At 40.0% G+C, this 22579-nt stretch overlaps 1 protein-coding gene across 2 annotated transcripts in view; it reads left to right on the top strand.

Moving 5' to 3' along the window:
- Window positions 1-20689, top strand: part of kcnn3 (potassium intermediate/small conductance calcium-activated channel, subfamily N, member 3) — a 52264-nt gene extending 31575 nt beyond the window's left edge. For both annotated transcript variants that reach the window (XM_061050450.1, XM_061050449.1), the window contains exons 5-10: window positions 6-127; window positions 2339-2480; window positions 8730-8840; window positions 16411-16538; window positions 18034-18103; window positions 18985-20689. In XM_061050450.1, coding sequence (XP_060906433.1) covers window positions 6-127; window positions 2339-2480; window positions 8730-8840; window positions 16411-16538; window positions 18034-18103; window positions 18985-19431 — 1020 coding nt within the window. In that variant the 3' untranslated portion in view covers window positions 19432-20689. The remainder of the gene's footprint in view (window positions 1-5; window positions 128-2338; window positions 2481-8729; window positions 8841-16410; window positions 16539-18033; window positions 18104-18984) is intronic.
- Window positions 20690-22579: the final 1890 nt, after the last annotated feature.

Below are 22579 nucleotides of genomic sequence, written 5' to 3'. Positions count from 1 at the left end.
TGCAGGTACATTTTAACACACGATTTGTAATGAAAACCCTCATGACTATCTGCCCCGGGACGGTGCTGCTGGTCTTCAGCATCTCTCTGTGGATAATCGCTGCCTGGACCGTAAGAGTGTGCGAGAGGTCAGTTCATGGTTCATTGACCATTTTCACACGGTGGCCACTTTTCTGTGACGTCATACTCAGCGTGGGAAGTTCAAATGCGTTGTTCAAGGAGGAAAGTATAAATCAGAGTATCTGGTAAATCATAATATTAGTGCTTCTTGATTGGTCAGGAACCGAGAAGACAATCAATTCTAGAAAAAAAACAGGGAAAAGGTCATATTTCAAGTTAAGACGAAATATTTGATAAGATATTAGCTACAGTCAGACAACAGCTAACATTAGTATTTACATACTTTAAGCTAGGAACTGGCTGAAAGCTCATATTGCCATTTGGTTGTGTTACAAGATTATGTTGGATAAGCATCGATCGAGGTATCTCGATCAATGGCTTAGAGATTAATTATCTAGCTAATAAAACGTAAACTAGGAAGAGTTTGAATGCTTACCTTAACTGTTGTCTTACTTGCAGTTTACAGGTTAACAAACAGGTCATTTTACGTATTGCCTTTTATTTACTAATGCCTCGCCTTGCCTTACTAATAAATCAGGAAACAGTAAAATGATAAAATTGTAAGATAGTCTTTGAATTGGTGTGTCAGTAACTCAGTTTGTAGGGAGCTGAGTTTGAAATCGGAGGGTTGCCGGTCCAAGTCACGGTCCAGAACAAGTCTGGAGTTGGTCTGTTAGCTGGAGAGGTGCCCGGTCACTTCCTGAGCACTGTCGAGGTGCCCTTGAGCAAGGCACTGAACCCTCGGAGTGCATGTCCATACTGCAGGGTCCTGTTTGTGCATGTGTGTGTAGCATGTCTCAACAACAGAGTGCAAAAGTAATTTCCCCTCATGGATTAATAAAGTATATCTGATCTTATTCGACTTATAACCAGGAATACCATCATTTCATCTTCCCGCCCCAGTGGGAGTTTTAAGAGGAACGTTTGTGTCTTTGTGTGTCTATACACGTGACAGAGTGATGGACTATTATTGGACGTGGAATTCAACCTAATAATTAAAATTAATTGGCAGGAAATATAATCTGGGACATGTCTGCAACATACATTTACATTTATATTTGACTTCAGTTTGAGGCTTTCTCACTAATTGTACTCTTAATCTGAAGCAGGCGATGGTTATGTTTATTCTTTTGTCCTTTCTGTCTCAATATAATGTGTTTTTTTTTTTTATTATTCAGCCCATATAATGATATACATACTTAATGTTATAAACCAATCTAATTGAGGGGTGCTGGTGGCCAAGCGGTTAGTTTGTGCGCCCCATGTACAGAGGCTCTTTTTTCAAAGCGGGTTTAAGTCTGACCTGTGGCTTCTTCTTGCATGTCATTCTTTCTCTCTTCCCTGGTTTCCAACTCTATCCTCTGTCCTACCTCTAAATAAAGGCTTAAAAAGCCCCCCAACAACAACACTCATTTAGTTTTTGGAAGATTTTCCTTTTAGGCTTGTGTATAAACATATAAATGAGTGACTGATAACAAAGTATAACATTTATAGGACATAACCTTAAACAACGCAGACAGATGCTCAAATATGAAATAAATACTGACAAGCAGCCCTTCTACTTACTCAGAGACTGTTTCAAACTGTGAATTAAATTGTCTGTAAGAGGAAAGAGAAAAGTGATTGTCCATTATTTAACATGTTTAAACTCCTTGGAAGATAATGAAGGAAATAAAGGAAAGTGTTATTTGATTAACAAGCTTAATTTACCAATAATTACCAGGCTGCTGGGAAATCATAGTTTGGTCAGCGTCCAAATGAAATTGGCAATTGCTTTCCAAATGAGATTATCAAATACAATTCTGATAAAATAAAGTTACACTGCTTTAGACTTGGTAAAAATGTGATCATTTGTTTCCTATTTCAGGCTTCAAATCTTAAGATCTCCAAGAAAATATAATAAATGATAATAAAAATATTAATAATTTATAGTAGTAATAGTTTATCTGTTCAATTCTGTTCAATATTTTTTGAGATATCAACTTCGTTCAAATCAGGTTTGGTCACTATGGCAACAGCGTTGTGCACAGGGCTTGGATGATGGAGGCATTTTTGTGTTTTGTTCTGTCATGACAAATCAAAGGACATGTGTTTGATGTTTGATGATCTGCAGACAGGAGACAATGGGTCAGTTTTGTTGTTTTTTTCATAGCTGTAATTTTTCATCTTTTACTTTACGCTGACTCCATCCGCTGAGCACACATGATATTTCATTGCAGGTACCACGACGCTCAGGATGTGACCAGTAACTTCCTGGGAGCCATGTGGCTTATCTCCATCACGTTCTTGTCCATCGGCTATGGAGACATGGTCCCTCACACCTACTGTGGCAAAGGAGTCTGTCTGCTCACAGGAATCATGGTCAGTACATCCCCGCCCCGCTCCCCTTGCTGCTATCCACCCCTTCTCTGAGGTCAGAAGATTAGAGAGCATGCTGTCATTCACAGGAGACATTCTGCCATTTGGGTGATTTGGGCAATCCTCCCTGAATTAGCCTGCATCTGTGCTTCTGTGTGTTTTGGGTGTGTAGGCGTGCAAACATGAGCATGTTTCTGGTTTGTGTGTGTGTGTGTCTGTGTGTGTGTGTGTGCGTGCGTGCGTGCGTGCGTGCGTGCGTGTGTGTGTGCGTGTGTGTGTTATTCCCTTGACTGTCCTCATTGCATAATGAAGGTCCCACCTTTCAGTGTGCCATGTCCTCCCACTCTCAGTTTCCCTCTCTTCTCTCTCAGTATTTAATTTCATTCTGTACCAATATCTACCTCTCTTTTTATCTATCCCTCTATCTCTCTTTTTTTTCCATCCATCTCTCTTTCCCTGAAGCCATGTGTTTATTCCTCTCTAACGTCCATCTGTTAGTATCAGTGTTTAATCCACTGACTGTTTCTCTGTTTGCTTCACTTCACAGGTGTTTTTCTACTTTTTCTGTTGCATTCTTTCTGTCGATGTCTCTGTTTGTCTCTATTTGTCACATTGCCCTTTTTCTTCCTGGCTTCAAGATTTCCCTCTGTTTCTGGTATTAACTTTAACATTCACTGCTCTGAATTATTGGAGGAAATTAGTGTCTTTTTAAATGCAATGAAATTAGATCTTTTTAAGAGCTCTGCAGCTAAATGTCAAGTTGTCTCAATATGTGGTAATAAGGACAGCTTTGTTGTTTTTTGTAAGGTCAGAAAAGTAGGAATGAGATGGAAATATAGAGATAAAATGTCCCTTGTGGATACTTTTCCCATCGGACACACTGTTTTATACTAATTAATGGGAAGGCACCGTGAGTAAAAAAAAAAAAAAAAAAAGGCTGTGTACAACAAAAGAGCTAAATGTGATAATGTCATTCTCTAAACTCTAAAATGTAATGTTTTTACTCTTGTTATTTACAGACCTGTGTAATGTGTTTCGCTTCATCATCAATGTGTGTCATTCTAACAAAATAATGGTAGCCTTGATGGACATTTAAAATGTGTAATTCCATTTACTAGCTGTTGGCATCGATGCCATCATTCCTCATGTGTTTTAAAAACCTGAAGGATCTGTTGCTTGAAACACTTTCACTCTATAAAACTACAGAAATGGTATTTTGAAAAGCAGGTATATTAGAGCTTTTAAAGTAAGTGAAAAGTAAAGACATACAAAAGAACATTCAAAGTCCTTTTCAAGCTATTCTACAGCCCGTCCTCTAATAAACAACGGGATGTATGCAATGAGTTGGACTTTTAGCTTCAAGGTGGTTTTCTTTCCTTGTATGACCAGACGGGACACCCTACCAGACATAATGAGATAGATGCTGTCTGATGTCTCTGGTGACTTCATCGTCCCCGCAGACAGAGTCCTTGTCTGACTTATTGGAAATCACCTTGGTTCTTTGTGGTTTTTAAACTGGTCTTTGTCACCGGCTGTTTTCACAGTGAGACAACAGAGTGCAGCTTTAGTATTCCCATCTTAAATTAAGATTAAATGTGGTGTCAAAATGGGTTTGGCAAATAGTGGGGCTCATAAACAATTTTATGAAATAATTCAGAAATATATAAATTATCGTAAAAACTGACAAATATCCTGGAATTGGGCTTTGACATTCTTAAGAGATCTCTAAACAGTCTACAGATCAGTCAAGTTACACTGTATCATTTGATCATGTGACCTCTGGCTCAGAGAAAAACATTAGGACCTCTTCAATGTTTTTCTTTTTCTGTTTACATTTTCTTTTATTTGATTTAACCATTATGGATCCAGGTTTGTCCCAATGAGATCAGACATCTCTTTTTCAACGTAGACCTGGCCAAGAACAACAGCAACACACAGTTTCAACAACAAAAACACTGGTACAGTACACATTTCATAAAAAGGAATAAAAGCCAGAATTAGTAGTTCTCTAACAATCTGTAACCAGTATTATTGAATGATAAAGCCAGAGAAGAGGAGTCTTAAGAACTTAAATGACTGCTGGACGATGGTTTACTAAAATCTAGAGTAAGTAGGAAATCCCCTTGAGAAAATATCCAAAATCTAAAGTATTTTTCACAAGTTAATTCAACTTAAAGGTATTTAATAGCAATCTTTTGGGTGGAAATTACTGCACTATGAGTCTCAGTCTTTTACGTCTTAAAATTAAAATGTGCCATTTATATTGTAGTGTAGTCTGACGCACTGGCTGGAATCATTTACTCCCCTCAAACAGATGACTTTGGCGTCTTTATTTCTGTCAAGTGACTTCCTCACAACTTACAAAAACCTGCACGTGTGTTCTTTCATCATTTCTGTTCCTGTCCGAAACTCTGTCTTTGCCAGCTCACCTACTGTCTTTACTTTAAAGTCCATTTAAATATGTGAATAACCCCCCCCCCCCCACACACACACACACACACACACACACACACACGTACACACACACAGACCCCCATTTTGCTGTATGAATCATCCAGTCAGTGTTTGAGAGATAGTACAACTCTTACTGTTACTTGAACACACACGGATAAACACACAGAAACAAACAGCGGGTGGATACAGAACGTCCCAGGCCCACAGTTACAGACTGCATCCTCCACACAAACAGTGACACAGAGCTTGACATACACTCTCAGGATGACTCCCACACACACTCTCCTCTTCGCTCCTCTCCTCTCACATCACACACAAACACACAAACACACTTTGCTCAAAGAGTGTTCAAAGGAGTTTATTTTTGTTGATCATCAGAGAAGACACAAGGATGCAGGTAGAAGGAGAGCTTGTGATGGCGAGGAAGACGAGGAAGACGAGGCCTTGCAGGTTGAGTGGAAGAAGAAAGTGCAATGATTTTAGAGAAGAGAAGGGGATCATGGGTAAAAAAGGACGTGTGTTTTTTCTTTACTTGAGAATTATTGTAATGAGTTCCTATAGGAGGAATTCTTGCCGTCGTTTCTATGACAACACCTAAAGGCCAATAGTGTTGGAATATACCACTGCCCTGAGGCTAGCCGGGGGTGTGCCAGGTGTTGGTGTGTATGTGTGTGTTTGTGTGTCACTGTGAGTGGGTGGATGGTGGCAGCAGAGACTAACACGTTTAAATACAGTGAACCGTTTATTGTTTGTTCTTGTATAGAAGCAGAAGGTGAATGATTTACATTACAAGACATTTCAGAGAACTCCTGTGTGTGTATTTGCATTTATCTATGTTGTTATGCACTTGACTTTAACATTAGCATTTATAGTATGGCTGCTCGGTTAAGTCTGAAATCATAATCATGATTATTTTGATTGATATTGAGATCACTCCTTGTACAAGGTGATTAGTTCAGAGTAAATAAAGTAAACAACTGCAGGAATAAAACAATACACGCAAAAATATGTAGTTCATATACCATCCAGTAAACCCAAGCAAACCAATAAATGACAAAAAACCTGGCACCAAAGCTAAGAAAGGGACAAAAAGATATGAGATCAAAAAGATGCAAAACAATATAAGAAAAGAACAAAGTCATTATTAGTCAAAAGCCATGATTAAAACATTAATTTTGAAATATCTTGGGTAGGGAGTGTCTTATTCTACATGAAAAATGCAGCATCTTTATGTGTGGATTGGGTTATTGAATGTGTTCTTATTTCCATTTGTAGTTTGAGTATGATTATCCTCTTGTGTTTCAGGGGATATTTGTGTTAGGCAGCAAAAACAGAGTGGAGAGCTTAAGGGCCAAGAGTTAATCTGTCGTAATGCATCTGATGGCATTTAGCTTATTTACAGTATGCAGGTGCAACAGCGCAGCTAACAATCCACTCTAAACGTTTTATCTTGACTTCAACTCCATTGCTGCATCTTTTCATGTTGCTTGTTGGACTGTAAACAAAAGCAGTAAACAAAAGCAGCACATAGAAAAGGAAGTCTTGGCCAAAGTCCTATGTAACTAACCGCTGGCTTCATCAGAGGCCCCGAAAAAAAAGTTGGCCATTGTTAGGTATATCGACGTCAGATTATTGTCGACAGCTTCCGAGATTCACAGTTCCATAGTTTTGGTGCAGAGTTAAAAAACTATGGAACTGTGAATCTCTGCATTGTTCTTATTATGACACTCTGTGTTGAGAAAACAAGCTGTAGACTATCTTAGAGACGGTGAGGGATCATTAAATGACAAAAACATTGTTATGCGGGCTGGACTCCATGAGAAGCCTTATAAACAAGTTTTAAATCTTTAAAATGTCTGTTGTAATAATGCCTCTGCTCAATCCTTTATTGTGAAGCACTCTGTGACCTCTGTTCTTGAAAGGTGCTGTATAAATAAACTGAAGTTACTTCCTTACAAAGTCAATCTTAAAAAACACTGGGATCCAGGGAATTTAGGCAAAAAATATGCAGAGTAGCTTCTATTTCAAGCCTTTAATGTGCTTTTGTTTGTCTCTGCGAATGAGCAAACTAATTAGTTTCACATCTTTTTTCAACATCTTCCTGTCTTTGTTAGAAGTGTTCCTGCTGACCAGTTTCAAAACAATTTTTCTGTATTTTTGCTGAAGCTGAAGAAGTGAAGTTCTTATCACAGGTTTGCACAACTGGGTGATTCCCCCTTTTTTTTTTGACAGCTATGTGGCTGGCTTCTCTGTGAGGGAAACACCCAGGCGAATCAAACAAATCACAGCCGCACACAGCCATCATCAGCTGTGTCACTGTGTGGAGACTGCAGAGGGAACCCTGCTGAAATCAAAAGAGTGCAGGCGTACATACACAAGCGAATACGCACGCACACATAGAAGGCACACACTTATAGCTAGTCTTGACAAACCAATCAGCACCCTACTGTTTATGACCAAGGAGGGCAATTTCATGCACATACCCACATATACACACAGAGCAGCGCTTATACATACTCTACCATAGCAATCCAGCGTGGGCTCATTTTCCCCTCAAGCACAGACATGTATGAATGCTCTAAGGGTTTTCCATCGGCTCTCATCATATTTTATTCATACCTTGTGAATAAACACAAATAGAGTGGATGAGTGTATAGACGTGACCACTAATGCCTGTTTGTGCATTACATTTTACTAACGCCAACCAAAGTTATTTTTGGTCAAATGTTGTTTTATCATTTCCAGAGTGTGCATGAAGTCTTTGCTTTTTTTTCCCCATAAAAAAAAAAATGTTGCTCGCTCCCTTCCCCTTCCGCTCTCGACCTCACTTTGTTTCTTTGTTGTTATATCTCTTTTATCATCCCTTTCTCTCCCGTTGTGAGGCGCACACACTCACACGCAGGAAGGCAGAGACCTCATACATTTTCATTAAACACTCTTAATCTTAAGTCATTGCTTATCAGAAGATATGTGACCTCATTAACATCCCCTTCTTCTCCATCTTCCTCCAACCACTCCCTCCATGTTTTTTTTATATTTACCCATAACCCTTCACTCTCTTTATCTTTTCCTCCCCTTTCCCTCTTTTCCATCTCCTCTCAGCTCTTCTGAGGAACCTGTGAGCGCTCAGAAGCCCTGTTGAAAACAGTGTCTAATCTGCAAGTTAATTAAGTCTGTCTTCCTCTGCGTGTTCCTGCTCTTCTTCTTCTCTCATGCATGTCTTTCTGCTTGAGAGACTGCAGTCAGTCTCTCCCAAACGACTCCGCCATGTGTCCCATGTGGGCCGAGCTGGAAAACACACCAGCGGGTTTGTCTTTTTTTTTTTACACTTTTACTTTCTGCAGGCCCGGAGCATCAGGTGACAATAAAAGACTGACACCATGTAATGCAGACTGACAGCATGTAATTAAATCAAATGAGGTGGTGTCAATCTTTGATGTGTTATTTTTTTTTTGTAAGGGGCCTATTTTTTCAGCTACATATAGGGGGATATAGACGGGATCTCACACCAGATGGCTTGGGAGTGAAAATAGACTTGGCTCTCCCCTCGACATGAGGAAATGTGGATCTGGAGCCGAGCTTTCCTCCGTAATCCTCTCCTCTCTCCTCCATTCACTTCTCCTTCTGTCATGTGGCTCCCTTCAATCATCAGGGCTAATTTCCCCAGAACCAACAGCCACCGATTTACCAATTCCTCCTCTTTACTGACTCACTCAGCGCTCTGTTTTCTCCTCTCTCTCTCTCTCTCTCTCTCTCTCTCTCTCTCTCTCTCTCTCTCTCTCTCTCTCGCTCTCTCAGGGTGCTGGTTGTACAGCTCTGGTGGTTGCCGTGGTAGCCAGGAAGCTGGAGCTGACCAAGGCCGAGAAACACGTACACAACTTCATGATGGACACGCAGCTCACAAAGCGGGTGTGTAGGCTTATGTGTGAATGAGTGTGTCTCGCATGAATAAAACAAAAGTGTAATTTGTAAAGAGAAAGGTCACATTCGTTGCGAGACAGAGCTGTGATTTATAAAAGTACAGTTTTTATATACCATGGGGGATTTTTTTTTCTGTATTTTCGGATTACTTTTGTGCAGAATATAGGGTGGTTGGTGTTATAGCTTGTCCTTTTACTGCCCCGCCTTCAGGTTCCCCAACTATACATCACACTATCATCCTGTATTGTTCTGACAGAGTGCCGTGTTATTTGAGTGAGTGAAGGCAATGAAAGGTCATCTCTTTCTCACTTACTGTCTCTTTCTTCCTCTTTATCTCCCATCTTTCTCTTCCTACATAACCAAGCCTCTATCTCCTGTCTTCTCTGACATTTGTCTCTCTTACCCCTTTCTCTCTCTCTCTCTCTCTCTCTCTCTCTCTCTCTCTCTCTCTTTCTTTCTATTTGTCACAGTCTCTCCCTCTTTTCCTTCCTTTGCCCTCTCCTTCGATTCATCCTAACGCCCCCCCCCTTCTCTTCCCTGCCTCCTTCCTTCCATCTCTCAATCCCCTTCCTCCTCCGGTCCTTTTCAATTTTTCATACGGTTGAAAGACCCAGGTTTCAGAAATAGCTCCCATATCAAATATGTAGGGTACATTATGTCAGCGGGGTATCTGGGTGACTGAGAGGGGCAGGGTGATCAATGATTTCAGCGTTGATAAAATATCGACAGAGAAGAAGAATAGACCCTCTATTGCAGCCGGCTACTCACTTCATCTTTCTGCAGGCAGTGACCAGGTCAAACAGAGTGTGTTTTCACAAGACGTTTAACACCTTGAACCATGTGTGTGTGTGTGTGTGTATGTGTGAGTCTCTACGTACAGACTGCTGACAAACTGCAATTCCACTGACCCTCCAATGCACCTGAATGATTTAGAATTAAATTGTTCTCATTTAACAATATCAATAATTAATTGTATTAATTAAAGTGATCATGGAAGTAAAATATTGAGGGTTTTTTAGCCATGTAGGCACTGGTGGCTCAGTTCAGATCACAAGTCCATCACTAGGTTCAAGGCTGAAATATGTAATCGACTATTAAAAGGATTACAAGGAATTATAATTCAAGTATTTGTGCTTCCTTAATCACTCAGGAAACCAAGAAGCTGTTATCTTGACTTTCAGCGCAATATCTTGACAAAATTGACTGGACTGTTATGATTACTTACAGATATACCTTTTAGTTGTTCTTTTGTTTTGTGCAAATCTTGATTTTGTTTGCATGCTATTGTCCGAAACTAAGCCGGCTACTATGGTAAACAGCATACCTACATGACATCTGCATGTTAGCACAGTCATTACGAGCATGTTAGTATGATCAGAGACTTGTTTCAGCAGTGTAATGTATCTCCAGGACCTGAAAAAGGTCACCAGGTGGATTCAATTGGATAACGCCTGCAGTTCACCAACCATGTAGTTTAGTAACATTTTGCTTCATATCTTGATGCTCACTGGCCAAAACCTGAACCTTTAAATACAAACAGTTTTATACTTCATATACTTAATTTTGAAGAATTCACTAGCAGCTGAACCCAGAGTTATTTTCCTTAGCATAATAAAGTTTAATCAGAACCATGGGGGGGGGGGGGGGGGGGGGGGTGGAAGCATGGGTGTGCATCAGGTTCTCTTTATACATAATAACTATATATATACGTCTGAAATCATTCTATTCATATGAATGGAAACGTGTTTTGTATCTATTTGAGAGAAAAAATATATGGTAATGTTATGTACCCATCAGTTTTAGATATTGTACATTTCCTCTTATTTATAATGAGCCAAATCACCAGTTATCAAATGAAACCGCATACAGAGGAGGTCTAGACTGTATTTTTCTTTTCAGATTGACTTTTGACTTTGGTAGGACAGTTGAAGAGAGGTATACTGTATTAGGAGGAAGGAGTGAGGTAGACATGGACCAAATGATCGCAGGCCAGGAGTCGAACCAGTGACCAGTGCGTCCAGGTGCGCCATGTGTTGGGCTCTACCTGCTGAGCTAATCCAGCAACCCAGCCCTAAGGTTTTTTTAAACGCCACATTGATCCAACAATGAGCATTCAGAGGACAGCGGGAGAAAACTTATTTTAAAGTACTATAGTTTTAACCGTTTGTTACAGTAACTCCTGATAGCTGGCTGCTGTGGCCGTAGATCAGCGTCACTCTAACTTGTATAATCCTACTTGTATATTTATTTATTTGTAGCTATGTCTATGCCTCTGGCAATCATAGTCTTATGTTCCTGATGCCTTTTATTTATAATCAGTTCTTTTTTGTAACTGAAGTTGAAACATGAGCCATTGTAAAGCCATTCATTGCATAAATGTAGATAAGGCTGCTGCTGATCACATTTACTCAGCCCCTTCATAAAGATAATAAAAAAAACTAATATTTTAAAGGAAATGTACCCTTAGTCTAATAAATCCAAGTCTTAACAAAGTCAGTCTCAGGGAAGGGAGGTGTCATGTTGCACTTTCACTCAACTCAATACAGCCTGCTGCTGGGTGACATTTCCGTCAAAGGGTCTTGAGTTTATGTGGTGGTAATTGTCTCCTGCCCTCTATTACTGAGAGAGCAATGATTGAAGCTGTTGTATGCACATTGATTTACATGGCGGGGGCCATTCTCTGCCGTATCGCCATAACAAGAGAACAGAATCACTCAAGGCTTTTTAATGAATAATGCATAGTTAGACCCTACATCCTGTCATCATCATATGTTCACACACAAACACAGAGTGACACTAAAGCACACACGCATGCTTTCTAAATCACTGTCATTGTGTTCCCTTCATTGAATTGATCAACAACGATGTCTATTAAATGCCAATCAGTGAAGCTCTTAACAAGTGGAACATTTCACATGTGATGTCATTGTTTTTATGTCAGTATAGTGATAGCACTAATACAGCACCAGAGCTCTTAAACTGCATCCAATGCAGCTTTTAAACCAAGCAGAAAAATAGACTTTTCCACAGACATCTGTGTACCACACATCATATTTCTCCAAATGTGTTGAGTATTTGTGACAGTTCCTCACATGTTCTTCAATATACTTCAAACATTTTTCTTTCCATCCATTTACATTTTCTCTGCTTTCATATTCAGATCAGCCTGACAAAGCTGCAGTTGAAATCTTGTGTGATGTGAAGCTAGTGTAGAAGACCTCAGAAGCTTATCAAGGAGGACAATTTGCTTTAAAGTAAATCATCCCAAGTTGACTACATAGGGTTCATTTTAAAGTAATGTTCATTTAAGTGTTATTGCTTTAATTTGATTAACACAGATGTTAATTTAATTACATTAAGTTAGACCTCAAGTTGACAGTGCATGTGATTCTCCATGTGCTTTTGTTTGATGTCAGGACTTTTTGTCTTTATGCAGCATTTTAAATGCCTTAAAAAAGTTTTGAATGTAGCTGTAAACTGTGGCTCCACGATAACTGTTGACACACTTACTGTTGCCGCCAAGTAAGAAGGGTGGACTGGTGTCTCCTTTGGCAAGACTACCTTGTCGATTAAACCCCCCTCACTTGCCTCTTTCACATATGAACTCCAAACAATTTCCATAGAATCTCCAGACTTTTGGGTCCTGACATTTTCCAGACTTTGCCATTGTCCAACTCAGTGTTCTCACTCAAGTAGTTAGTCTGTGTTCATATCACTACAACATGCATAAAGATGTATCAGCAATAAAATAAAATAAAAAATAAAAAAACAGTCAACTTAGACCAGAGTCTAAACCTTAAAAGAGTATAAAGCATAAAACTGCTCATTGTGAACGACGTCATCAGCCCACCTACTTGCTGTGAACAGGCCCGACTATAACCTGCCGCATTCACACATTGGTTCAACCTGTAGTGACACAGACTTTGTATTACATAGATAAGTAAAAAGTCTGTTTAGTTGGCAGGTGAACACATTTGGAGGTTAATGTGGACACATGCAGTCAAGAAATGTAGTGAATATGTGGGGGTTATACAAGCAATAAGCCAGCTGATCATGTGAAAAATGGCTTCAAGAGTCTTTTCTCAGGTCAGTACCTTTATTTCAATTAGTTGTAAAGTAGAACATTCCAGGTCTTCCTATAATTTAGACTCTGAAAGTGTATTCCCCCTCCTCTCTGGACCAATGGTTAATTCAGAGCACTTTTAGAAGTCCTAGTGGCATATTCAACACCTTGCCCTCTCTGAATATTCAGAGTATGCTCTGGGCTCCGGCCAAGGAGGAGGTGCTGCAGTGCCTTCCAATATTTACACGGTTACACCACCAGCTAAATGGAAACCATCTAAGCCTCTAAGATTACTATTACGCTAACTCTCAGTCCACACAATAAAAAAAATTAAAAAGGAATAACAAACTTTTACAGCCTTTAAATTTTCACACCAGCCAGATGGATTCTAATGATTGTGTGATGATAAACAAAAATCAATCTGACACTCAGTGAGAGCCTTCACACATCTCTTTTTAACAATTGAACCTGAGTCTACTGAAGCGCTGTCTAGAATTAAAAAAGGTTCGGTGCATTAGAATGAAATGTGTTAACTAAAGTTTTGCTTGCTTTGTGTGCTGCAGGTGTTGATGAGCACAAGGCATTTAGCAGACTTCTTGACACCTTAATTTGCATATTTTTGTTTTTCTTTAGTTTTGAATAGAATTATTTTTTTGGTATAAAAAGGTCAAATCTTAAAAAGGCTTCAATTCACCTGGAAATAAGGGGAACAAAAAATAGGCTTTCTAAAAAAAAGTGATCAGGTTGTTATGAGACTTGCCATCCCCCATCCCCTAACACTTCCTGTGAGGGGTGGGTCAGAGAAGGTGATGCCGTGTGTAACCATAGCACGTATGAAGTAGGAGGTTGTTGCCATGGTAATTTGCCTGTTTACATTTTTGGCTCTCCTAGAAAACACCGTTGTTGTGCTGCAGCACCTAATTACTAATTACATGCATCATCATTAATTGTCTCCTGGGTCGGAAGGGTCAGGCCCCTCGGATGTTGCTGGAAAACTGTTTCCATGGCGATGAAAGAAGGGAAACCAAATCAGGAAAAGGTGCCATATAACTGGCAACTAAGGTGTCAGAGGCCATTTGTTGTTAATTTTTTATTTCTGATACCAATGTTTTAATATTGAGCTGCATTACTGATATAATTAATGGTGATAATGTCTGTGTTTCTATTTATACTGATTGATTTATTTCCACAATATGTCATCTAACGCCCAACATGCTGAGGTGTGGGAACCCCTTGTTTTAACAGATTTCTCATGTACCTGACATAAGGTGTGCCGTGTAGGGAAGCAGCCAGAACAGATCATTGACCCTTACCAGCCATATGGCACTATCATGACTGCCCAAGTACAGACCATATGGTCCAAACATGGCTGCTGCTGCCTTCACTTGGTTTCTCGTGGAGTATTATCAGCGGTTCTTGTTGAGTGTTTTTTTTTTTCATTAATGGAGCTCCCGTCTTAGCAGTGTGATATTATCAGTCCCTGTTATTTGCATGTGGAGCAGTTCCCAAGATTTAAACGAAGGCTGAAGCTTAATTAAATGACCCCAAAGCAGCAAATCAGGCTCCTTCTGCACTTTCTGCACTGCTGGACTGATGTTCTTTAAAGTAAGAGTAAACCGGCCAGACAGACACAACATGCCATCGCTCATCATATTTCACTCACTCTGCAGTGAGTAATAAGATGATAAATAAGATCTGACGTATCAATTTACCAATATGTCTGTAGATATGGGAGCATTAAATGTGCTCTTCAGTATCCTAGCCCATGATTAAAACTTCAAAATGAGTTTTATTACTTTTTTTTTTTAAATAATCTTAAAAAGAAGGAACGCACCCATCAAGATAATTCCAATGTTGTTGACATTGTTGCCTTAGGCCTACAAACAAGATGTCTTTTTTTTGACAGTTCCTCTTTAGCGTTTTTGCAGCTCTGTCACTGTGTGTCCTTTCTTCACGGATGGGAGTTTAGTAATCCTATTGAAACACACCAAGAGAGAGAAACATGGGAGAGCAGGGTTTACATCCAAATCCCATTAGCCATGGCAGAAATACACTTTTTTATTTTTTTGGGTTAGTTCAAATTAAATGTACACATTTTGATAAGTTACCATTACAGGTGGTATGTAGGTAAGGGTAAATCAATTTGTAAGACTAAGAGTGATTAGAAAAAATGGCAAGTTAACCGAATGGCTCAATGTGTAGCATGTTAGATTAGCTCTTTTTGGGCTGACTTCCTGTGTGTCATTAAAAACACATCTAAAAAGCCCAGAGCCTATCCCTCCTCTCTTCATCTGTAGCCAATAGCGTATGTTGGTCCACAATGTGTGAGCTTATGTATGTGTGTTTGTGTGTGTCTGTGTGTGTGTAAGCAGTCCTTGACTGCGGTGGATAGGTGCTGATTAGCCAAGCTGCCGGGGTCTTTTGTGCTCCTCAGACGGGGGTATAATTGTTCTTTGTTCAGTGCTCAGCATCTCTTTGAAGTCTCTCCTTCAATTTTTGTCCTTGCAGATTCTCCCTCCCTTCTTCCCCCCTATTGAGTATCCACCCGCATCTTCTTTTTTTAATCATTATTTTAAACTAGGATAACATATTATTACAACCTATAGAGATAAAAGCTGCATGAAACATACAGGAGCATATAAGGACACATAATTGAACAGAATCCTGATCCCAGATTGTTGTATTCAATTTGAAACTGACTTTTTTTTTTTGCTGGGGGGTGGGGGCAATATTTAATTAAATTACAGCATTTTTACATTTAGATGGTTCAACTAAAATGTAGGAAATGACCATCATGCTATTGACTGTGATGGCTATTAAGCTTTCCATCTGTGAGCATCATTACATGGGCTATTTTCTGACATTCCTCTTCTGCATGAATGAGTGTCGTCTCTGCCAGCGAGTTAAAAAAGCAGCCACTCTTTAAATTCTTTTAATTCAGTCGCTTTCACATTTTAACATTTTTAATGAACTGTGGTAACACTGTAGTGAATTACCTCCAACCAGCCAAGATAATGCAGCCCATTTGACTTTGTCTAGGATATAATGTGGCATATAGACAGACTGAGACAAGAGAGAGATGTGTGTGTGTGTGTGTGTGTGTGTGTGTGTGTGTGTGTGTGTGTGTGTGTGTGTGTGTGCGTGTGTGTGCGTGTGTGTGTGTGTGTGTGTGTGTGTGTGTGTGTGTGTGTGTGTGTGTGTGTGAGGGGGAGACTCCTGTTAGGTTCTCATTGCCAAATCTCCCTGAGGAGAGAGCTGTTTATGAAAAGCATTGGCAAGCAAACCGCCCTGTGCAGAGAGATAGAGAGACAGAGAGAATGAGGGCAGTCTCTAAGATGAGAAACCCTGGTTTAGTTTTTTTTTTCTTTACAGGAAGACAATTGAAGAAAGGAGGGAAGATGGGATGGCTTAACCTATTGCCTAAACCAGTTGCCAAAGGCTACCTGTTGCTAACAATGTGTTTTTATGTTTGTGTGTGTTATATTCTGTGTGCAGATAAAGAATGCAGCGGCTAATGTGCTAAGGGAAACCTGGCTCATCTACAAGCACACCAAGCTGATGAAGAAGATCGACCACTCCAGGGTCCGCAAGCACCAGCGGAAGTTCCTCCAGGCGATACATCAGTGAGGCCACACCTTGCAAGCACCCCCACACACATGCACACAACCATGCGGCTGAGCTCATGGAGCCATTGAAATCAGCTGTACTCTTTGTCCACCCACTGGTTGAATCAACATTGATAATCAGATAAAGTGCATGAATCCCTACACACACAAACACACACACACAAAATGATTCATCATCTCCTAAAGTACTAAAGGGGCAGGCTAGCAGCAGTAAAATACAGTTGTGGGACTTGGTAATCAGTGTGTTGTGTACTATTAGGCACACTCTGATCATTATCTTTATCTGTACTTAGGAGTGTTGTTGATGCTGCTAATAGGGGAGACTGGGGAAGGTTGCATCAAGGGACAGCTACAATTACTCCGATTCCTACAAAAATGCTGAAGAGGTGGTTCTCATACTGCACATGCTCAGTAAGAGCCTCCACCCACAGTACACAGTAAAAAAAAAAATCCAACATTTACAGCTGAAAAAAAAACTTGTGTGGAGGCATACAAGTATTTATTTTCATAATCTTCTCTTTTGTTCATACAGCCATGAACTTTTGAACCAAGAGATATAGTTTGTAATGATATATTAACTTCCAATTTACATGGTTAGTGTAACTCTAAATAGTCTCAGAGTAACTGAGAGACATGCAGTTAGTGTTGTCCCCGGTCATCCAGCATACAGCAGAAACAATATTCTTTAGTTAGCTACGTGAGTGGTTGTCCAGAGGTTGTTCAACTCAAACATTGTTGTACATTCTCTGTCTAGCTTCACAGTGAAGTGTCCCCCCTTTAATGTCGCCTGCTGCTTTGATCTTGAACAGCTCAGTCTAGACTTTGGAACAAGTGCCTTCAAAAGGCAGAGTCAAGGGACCAAAGACTCCTAATTGTATACATGGAGCGGCTAATCCTGAAGCACGTGGAGTGGCAAACCCTGTGAGCAAAGTGACGGGGTGATTTTAGGCTAATATATGTGCTTTTAATGGTTCAAAGCTGTTAGGTTAAAATGTTCATCTGAAGGTGCAGGATCATTAAAATGAGTCTAAGAACCAGCAGGGTTTGTTGTACAAAGGCCCAGATAAGACCATTACAAATTATTATGTTTTGGGTTTTGAGAGTCAGCTAGGTCCTATTTTTAATTGGACCGGGGGGAGGTTATTTATTTGATCTTATTTCATTCACTTAGGTTTATTTCCCTATAGACTGAATTCCCCTGCAGGTTACTAAAACTTAAAATAGGTCTCCAAATTAATCCAAATTAAATGTTAAATGTAAAAGTTTAGAGCACACTGTGTACTTGAAATGTTCAGACGTTCAAATCCACTAACTCACTGCAGGTAGAAATGAAGCTGGAGTAGGCAAGGTGACCCCTCCACTGTGTTGTTGTCTGGACCCCAAGGGATTAGTTCTTTGGGGCTGACCACTGTGTATTTACTGGGATGCGTCCTTTGGGTGTGTGCGCACGTTTGTGTAATTTATGTGCGTGTGTGTGTGTGTCTGTTTGCAGATTACGCAGTGTGAAAATGGAGCAGAGAAAACTCAGTGACCAGGCCAACACACTAGTGGACCTCTCAAAGGTGAGACTCACACACACACAGACACACACACACACACACACACACACACACACACACACACACACACACACACACACACTTAACGGACACTTAACCATCAAACAGCTAATGTGCCTTTGCCCCCCGCAAAAAAAATATATCCCAACATTCCTCTGTTTCAGCGCTGACCTGCCAGTTTCTGTGGCTTTGCGTCTCCTAGCAACCGGAACAAGTGTTAAAACAGGGATGACTGAGTGAGAGAGCGAGGAGGAAATGAAGGGGAGGGAGGGGAGCGCTCGTGTTTTTCTGCTACTGTGTGGGTGTGTGAGTGAGAATGTGAGCGCGCACGTCTATGTTTGTGAGTGATTGTTGAAAGACTAGAATAAGAGGGAGAGAAAGATCAAGTGTGTGTTTGTTTGTGTGTGTGTATGTGTGTGTGTTTTTGCCCTTCCATGGGGCGATGCCTTTAGCGGCAAATATTTTGCAATCATGCCATCTCAATGACTCCATCTCAACCGACCACTCATGTGTTTCGCCATGGTTACTAAGGCCAGCATGTGCGATGCAGGGACACTCTGCTGCCTTATTTCATTCTCTCTTTTTCACAATGTTATAACGCCCACACAGAGACTTCCCTCCAGCCTCTACTCCCTCTTGGACATTTTTTTTTCCTTCTCTGTATGTCATACTCACTCCTTGTGAGCTACACACTGGCCCTTTCTCTACTCTCACTTCTCTCTCTCTTTTTAACACCTTAGCTCTTCTCGTTTTATTCAATCCAAAAACATTATCTTTAATCAAGCATATCAAAGCAGTCCTCATAATTCTCCTGTTTATGTGTCCAATCTGCCTCTCTTGTTCAATGTACGCTGTGTGCACTGAGTCATCTCCTCTCCTCACAGATGCAGAGTGTCATGTACGAGCTCATGTCGGAGCTCAATGACCGCAGCGAGGACTTGGAGCGCCAGATGTTGTCCCTGGAGCAGCGAGTTGAACAGCTCACCGCCGGCTTCAACACCCTTCCCGCCCACCTCTCGGCCACCCTCAGCGCACAGCATGCCGCCCTGGTCCACCTGCTCCGAGAGAGGGATTCAAGGGACGGTAGAGGAGGTGGTGGTGGTGGTGGTGGTGTAGGAGGAGGAGGTGCTATGGTTCCTCTGTCCCCTGCTGCTTCTTTAACAAGTCCTCCAGCTCCAGTTTCTCCCGTCCAAGTCACATCTCCCGTAACTCCCTCATCCCAGGTCACTACTTTGGCCTTGGAGTCCCCTCTGTCACCTCCCCCTGGGAGCCCAGAGGGGAGCCTTGAGGCGAGTCCCAACCTCAACACCACCTGCACTTCTAGCTGCTGAAGACAGCTCTGAGGACCAGGAGAGGAAGAAAACAAGGTCGGAGAGGAGGAGGCCAGGCTAGTCCTCTTTCTTCAGACTAAAGGAGTGGGAAAAAGGAGGGAGCAGTAGGAGGAGAGAATCGAGAGGTGATCCTCTAAAGCTGGAGTGACGAAAACAGGACTATGAGGAGGACTAATAGGATTAAGATGGAGGGCCTGTGTGAGTGATGAGACGCGTTAGGGACTTTTGGGCGCTTTCCTTAATGAGGGAAGATGATAAAATGGAGACTCTTAAAGGTGTGAGGGAGAGGAAGGACGTCAAGAGGGTGAGAAATGGAGGAAGAGAGGACAGGGAGGGGGGAGAACTAACTAGGAATAATTATATGAACTCAGAGCTCCAATTACTGAAAAGGCCTTTTATTCCCCCGCCCCCTCTTTCTCTCTCTCTCTCTCTATCTCTCTCTCTATCTTTCCTTCCCCCCTCTAAATCTCTCTCTCCCTTCATCAGGAATTAATGACCATAACTTTTTATCCTTATGATGTATTTTCTATCTGAATGCTAATTGTGTGTTAACGAGCATCCCTTTAACAGAAGGTCCAATCAATACGACCATTATATATATTTAAAAAAAAAAAAAACTAGTGGCATGCATCGCACACACACATACACACACCCACACACTCACAACTTACATTATCCACGCAATACAAGGGAACACAGCACAAACATGAATACACAATCTATCACAATGCAGAAGAATGAATGCAGAAGCCCACAAGATAATACTTAAGCCTATACTGCCAAGCACTCAATGCACTGTCAATCACCACACAGCACTGCCAAATAGTGTGGACGCACTGTAAAAAAAAAGTTCATCCAAACAACTAATCCTTCGTAGCTGCGAGCTGCTGCAGTAGTTTAGACCTACAGTGCATAGTTGTGACACTTTAACTACTCAGTCGGGAGAATAGTGAATGTCAGTGAGCTGCACAAATTACAGATCAAGTTGAAATAAGTTGGTATGACACTGAGGGACATGAGTCACAGCAACGTCTGTTTGTGGTGAGGAGGAAAGTAGCAGATGACAAAATAAACAAACACAACTACAGCAGGGCTTTATTCCTACAATGGTTGAGGTAAAGATACAGCTACACTGATGCGTAAGTGTAGTAATGAGTTTCCGTAAAAAAAAAAAAAGATTTTCCTTGATTTCTTTGAAAGTTTCTCATGAAACCTCAAATTTAACATTTTAGTTTTAAGTGCATTTATACAGGGATGGTTGATGAATTAAACAATTAAATTAAATTAAATATCATAATTTATATATTTATGACATTACAAGACAGAGCTTTAACTTTTTTTTTAACTTGTTTTGATGAATTTTACTGGAGTCTATCAGCCAAGAGCTCTGCTGGAGACCATTAAGAGTTCAGACATTATCCATTAATAATAAATTATCTATTTATTCTAGGCTATGAAGAGGCTCAGGTCAGTGAAGTCAGATTGACTTGTAAGATTTAGAATGTATTTTTTTTGCTCTAATTTTCTGAATTTTTAAAATAAGAATTACACAAATGATTATTTACATTTGTAGTTGAATTTACTTTAAACAAATCTCAAAAATGTTTTGTTTGTGATTCTAAGTTAATGTGATGAATATGTTTTCTCTGTACGGTTGTGTCCTCAACTCTTTATAAAGGGAAGAATAAGAACGTACTAACTGCCATTCTCTTCAAGCTTTCAGTCCCAAAACAACGCACTGTTATCATGAATGTATTCTGTGTAAAGAAATACACTCAAAACAGTCTGGCTTGCTCAATCACTTAAACTGCCACGCAGACACAGGAACATGTACACATACATACACATGCATACATATACACACACACACACACACACACACACACACACACACACACACACACACACACACCTCGCAACCAAAGTGCTCTCTCTTAAATGGACTTCAATAATAGGCAGGGAACGCTGCTGTCACTGGGGACAAAAGATAGCAGGAGGCGTTGCAGATATCTTGACAATATTTCTGAGGGAATAACTGTGAAAAATCTGGGCATGGACTTGTTACAGAGCTGTACATGGACTGCTCTTCACTGCTTTAAAACAGGTTACAGAGGACGATGGATGGACATGAATAAACCTTAGAAAAGAGAAATGGCCATGAAAGGATATCTGTAAACAAATAAAGCATTGAAATAGAGACAACTGTATATCTGAGAGGAGTCATACTGGTGTGAGTAGAGACAAGCCTACCCTTACATTGGAGACAAAAACTGTCTTATAGCGACATGATGTGGCCGGAATACTGAATTACATACGCTTGGAATATTGTATAGTATGCTGTTAACGAAACCTAGCTTTGTATTGCTTAGTCTTTTCTACCATTATGATTAAACCGCAGTTATAGCTGATATCAAATATTACCAAACTATAGTATTCTTCTCATTCGTCATGACAATTATGATATATGTGTTAACAATACCTTAAATAATTATGAACAAGGAAAGTGCCGTTTGAGGTTGAAATTATTTTGTAATTTTATTTTATCAGAGAGAATTAATAAAGTATATATCTATTACATTATAGCTTCCACGTTTTGTGAGTCACTGTTTTTTTCCCGTTAATTCATTTTCATTTATCTTTTTTTTTTTGTTTTTTTTTTCAATTTCAGGGAAAGATACTTACAACACTTTGGCAACTAATTCATGTGGTTAGGACTTAATTTTCTTTGTGTAATAAATTAATTTTCTGTATCTCTACACCATAATGAATAAAAATTGGACACCACACATGCTGTTTCAAACTTAAATTAAAAATGCTTCAGGTTACTTGAATGATTTATTTTCAGTTATAGCCCCCTAATGACCTTTATCTTTACCAAAAGGGCACCTTTCTCTGTGTTTATGGTCTAAGCACTCCAATTTTTGTAAAGAAGTTTATAGACATGCTAAGGAATTTTATACAAAACAATAGAAAAAAAGGAATTCCAACAGGAATTTTTACTGTCTTAAAAAATGCATATGCTTTTCCAATAGTTTTCCTATAGGATTGTTAGAAATGTAGTGAATCTGAATGGATTCTTTTGGAAAATATTAAAATCCATAGCTTATCTGGAATACTTGCTTGATTAGAAACCAGCCAAGCCTTATTC

This window comes from Labrus mixtus, chromosome 11 (genome assembly GCF_963584025.1).
Source record: "Labrus mixtus chromosome 11, fLabMix1.1, whole genome shotgun sequence".
In the NCBI taxonomy this organism is placed as follows: Eukaryota; Metazoa; Chordata; class Actinopteri; order Labriformes; family Labridae; genus Labrus; species Labrus mixtus.
The sequence above is the reverse complement of the archived record's forward strand: the minus strand, read 5'-3'. Positions and strand labels throughout refer to the sequence as shown.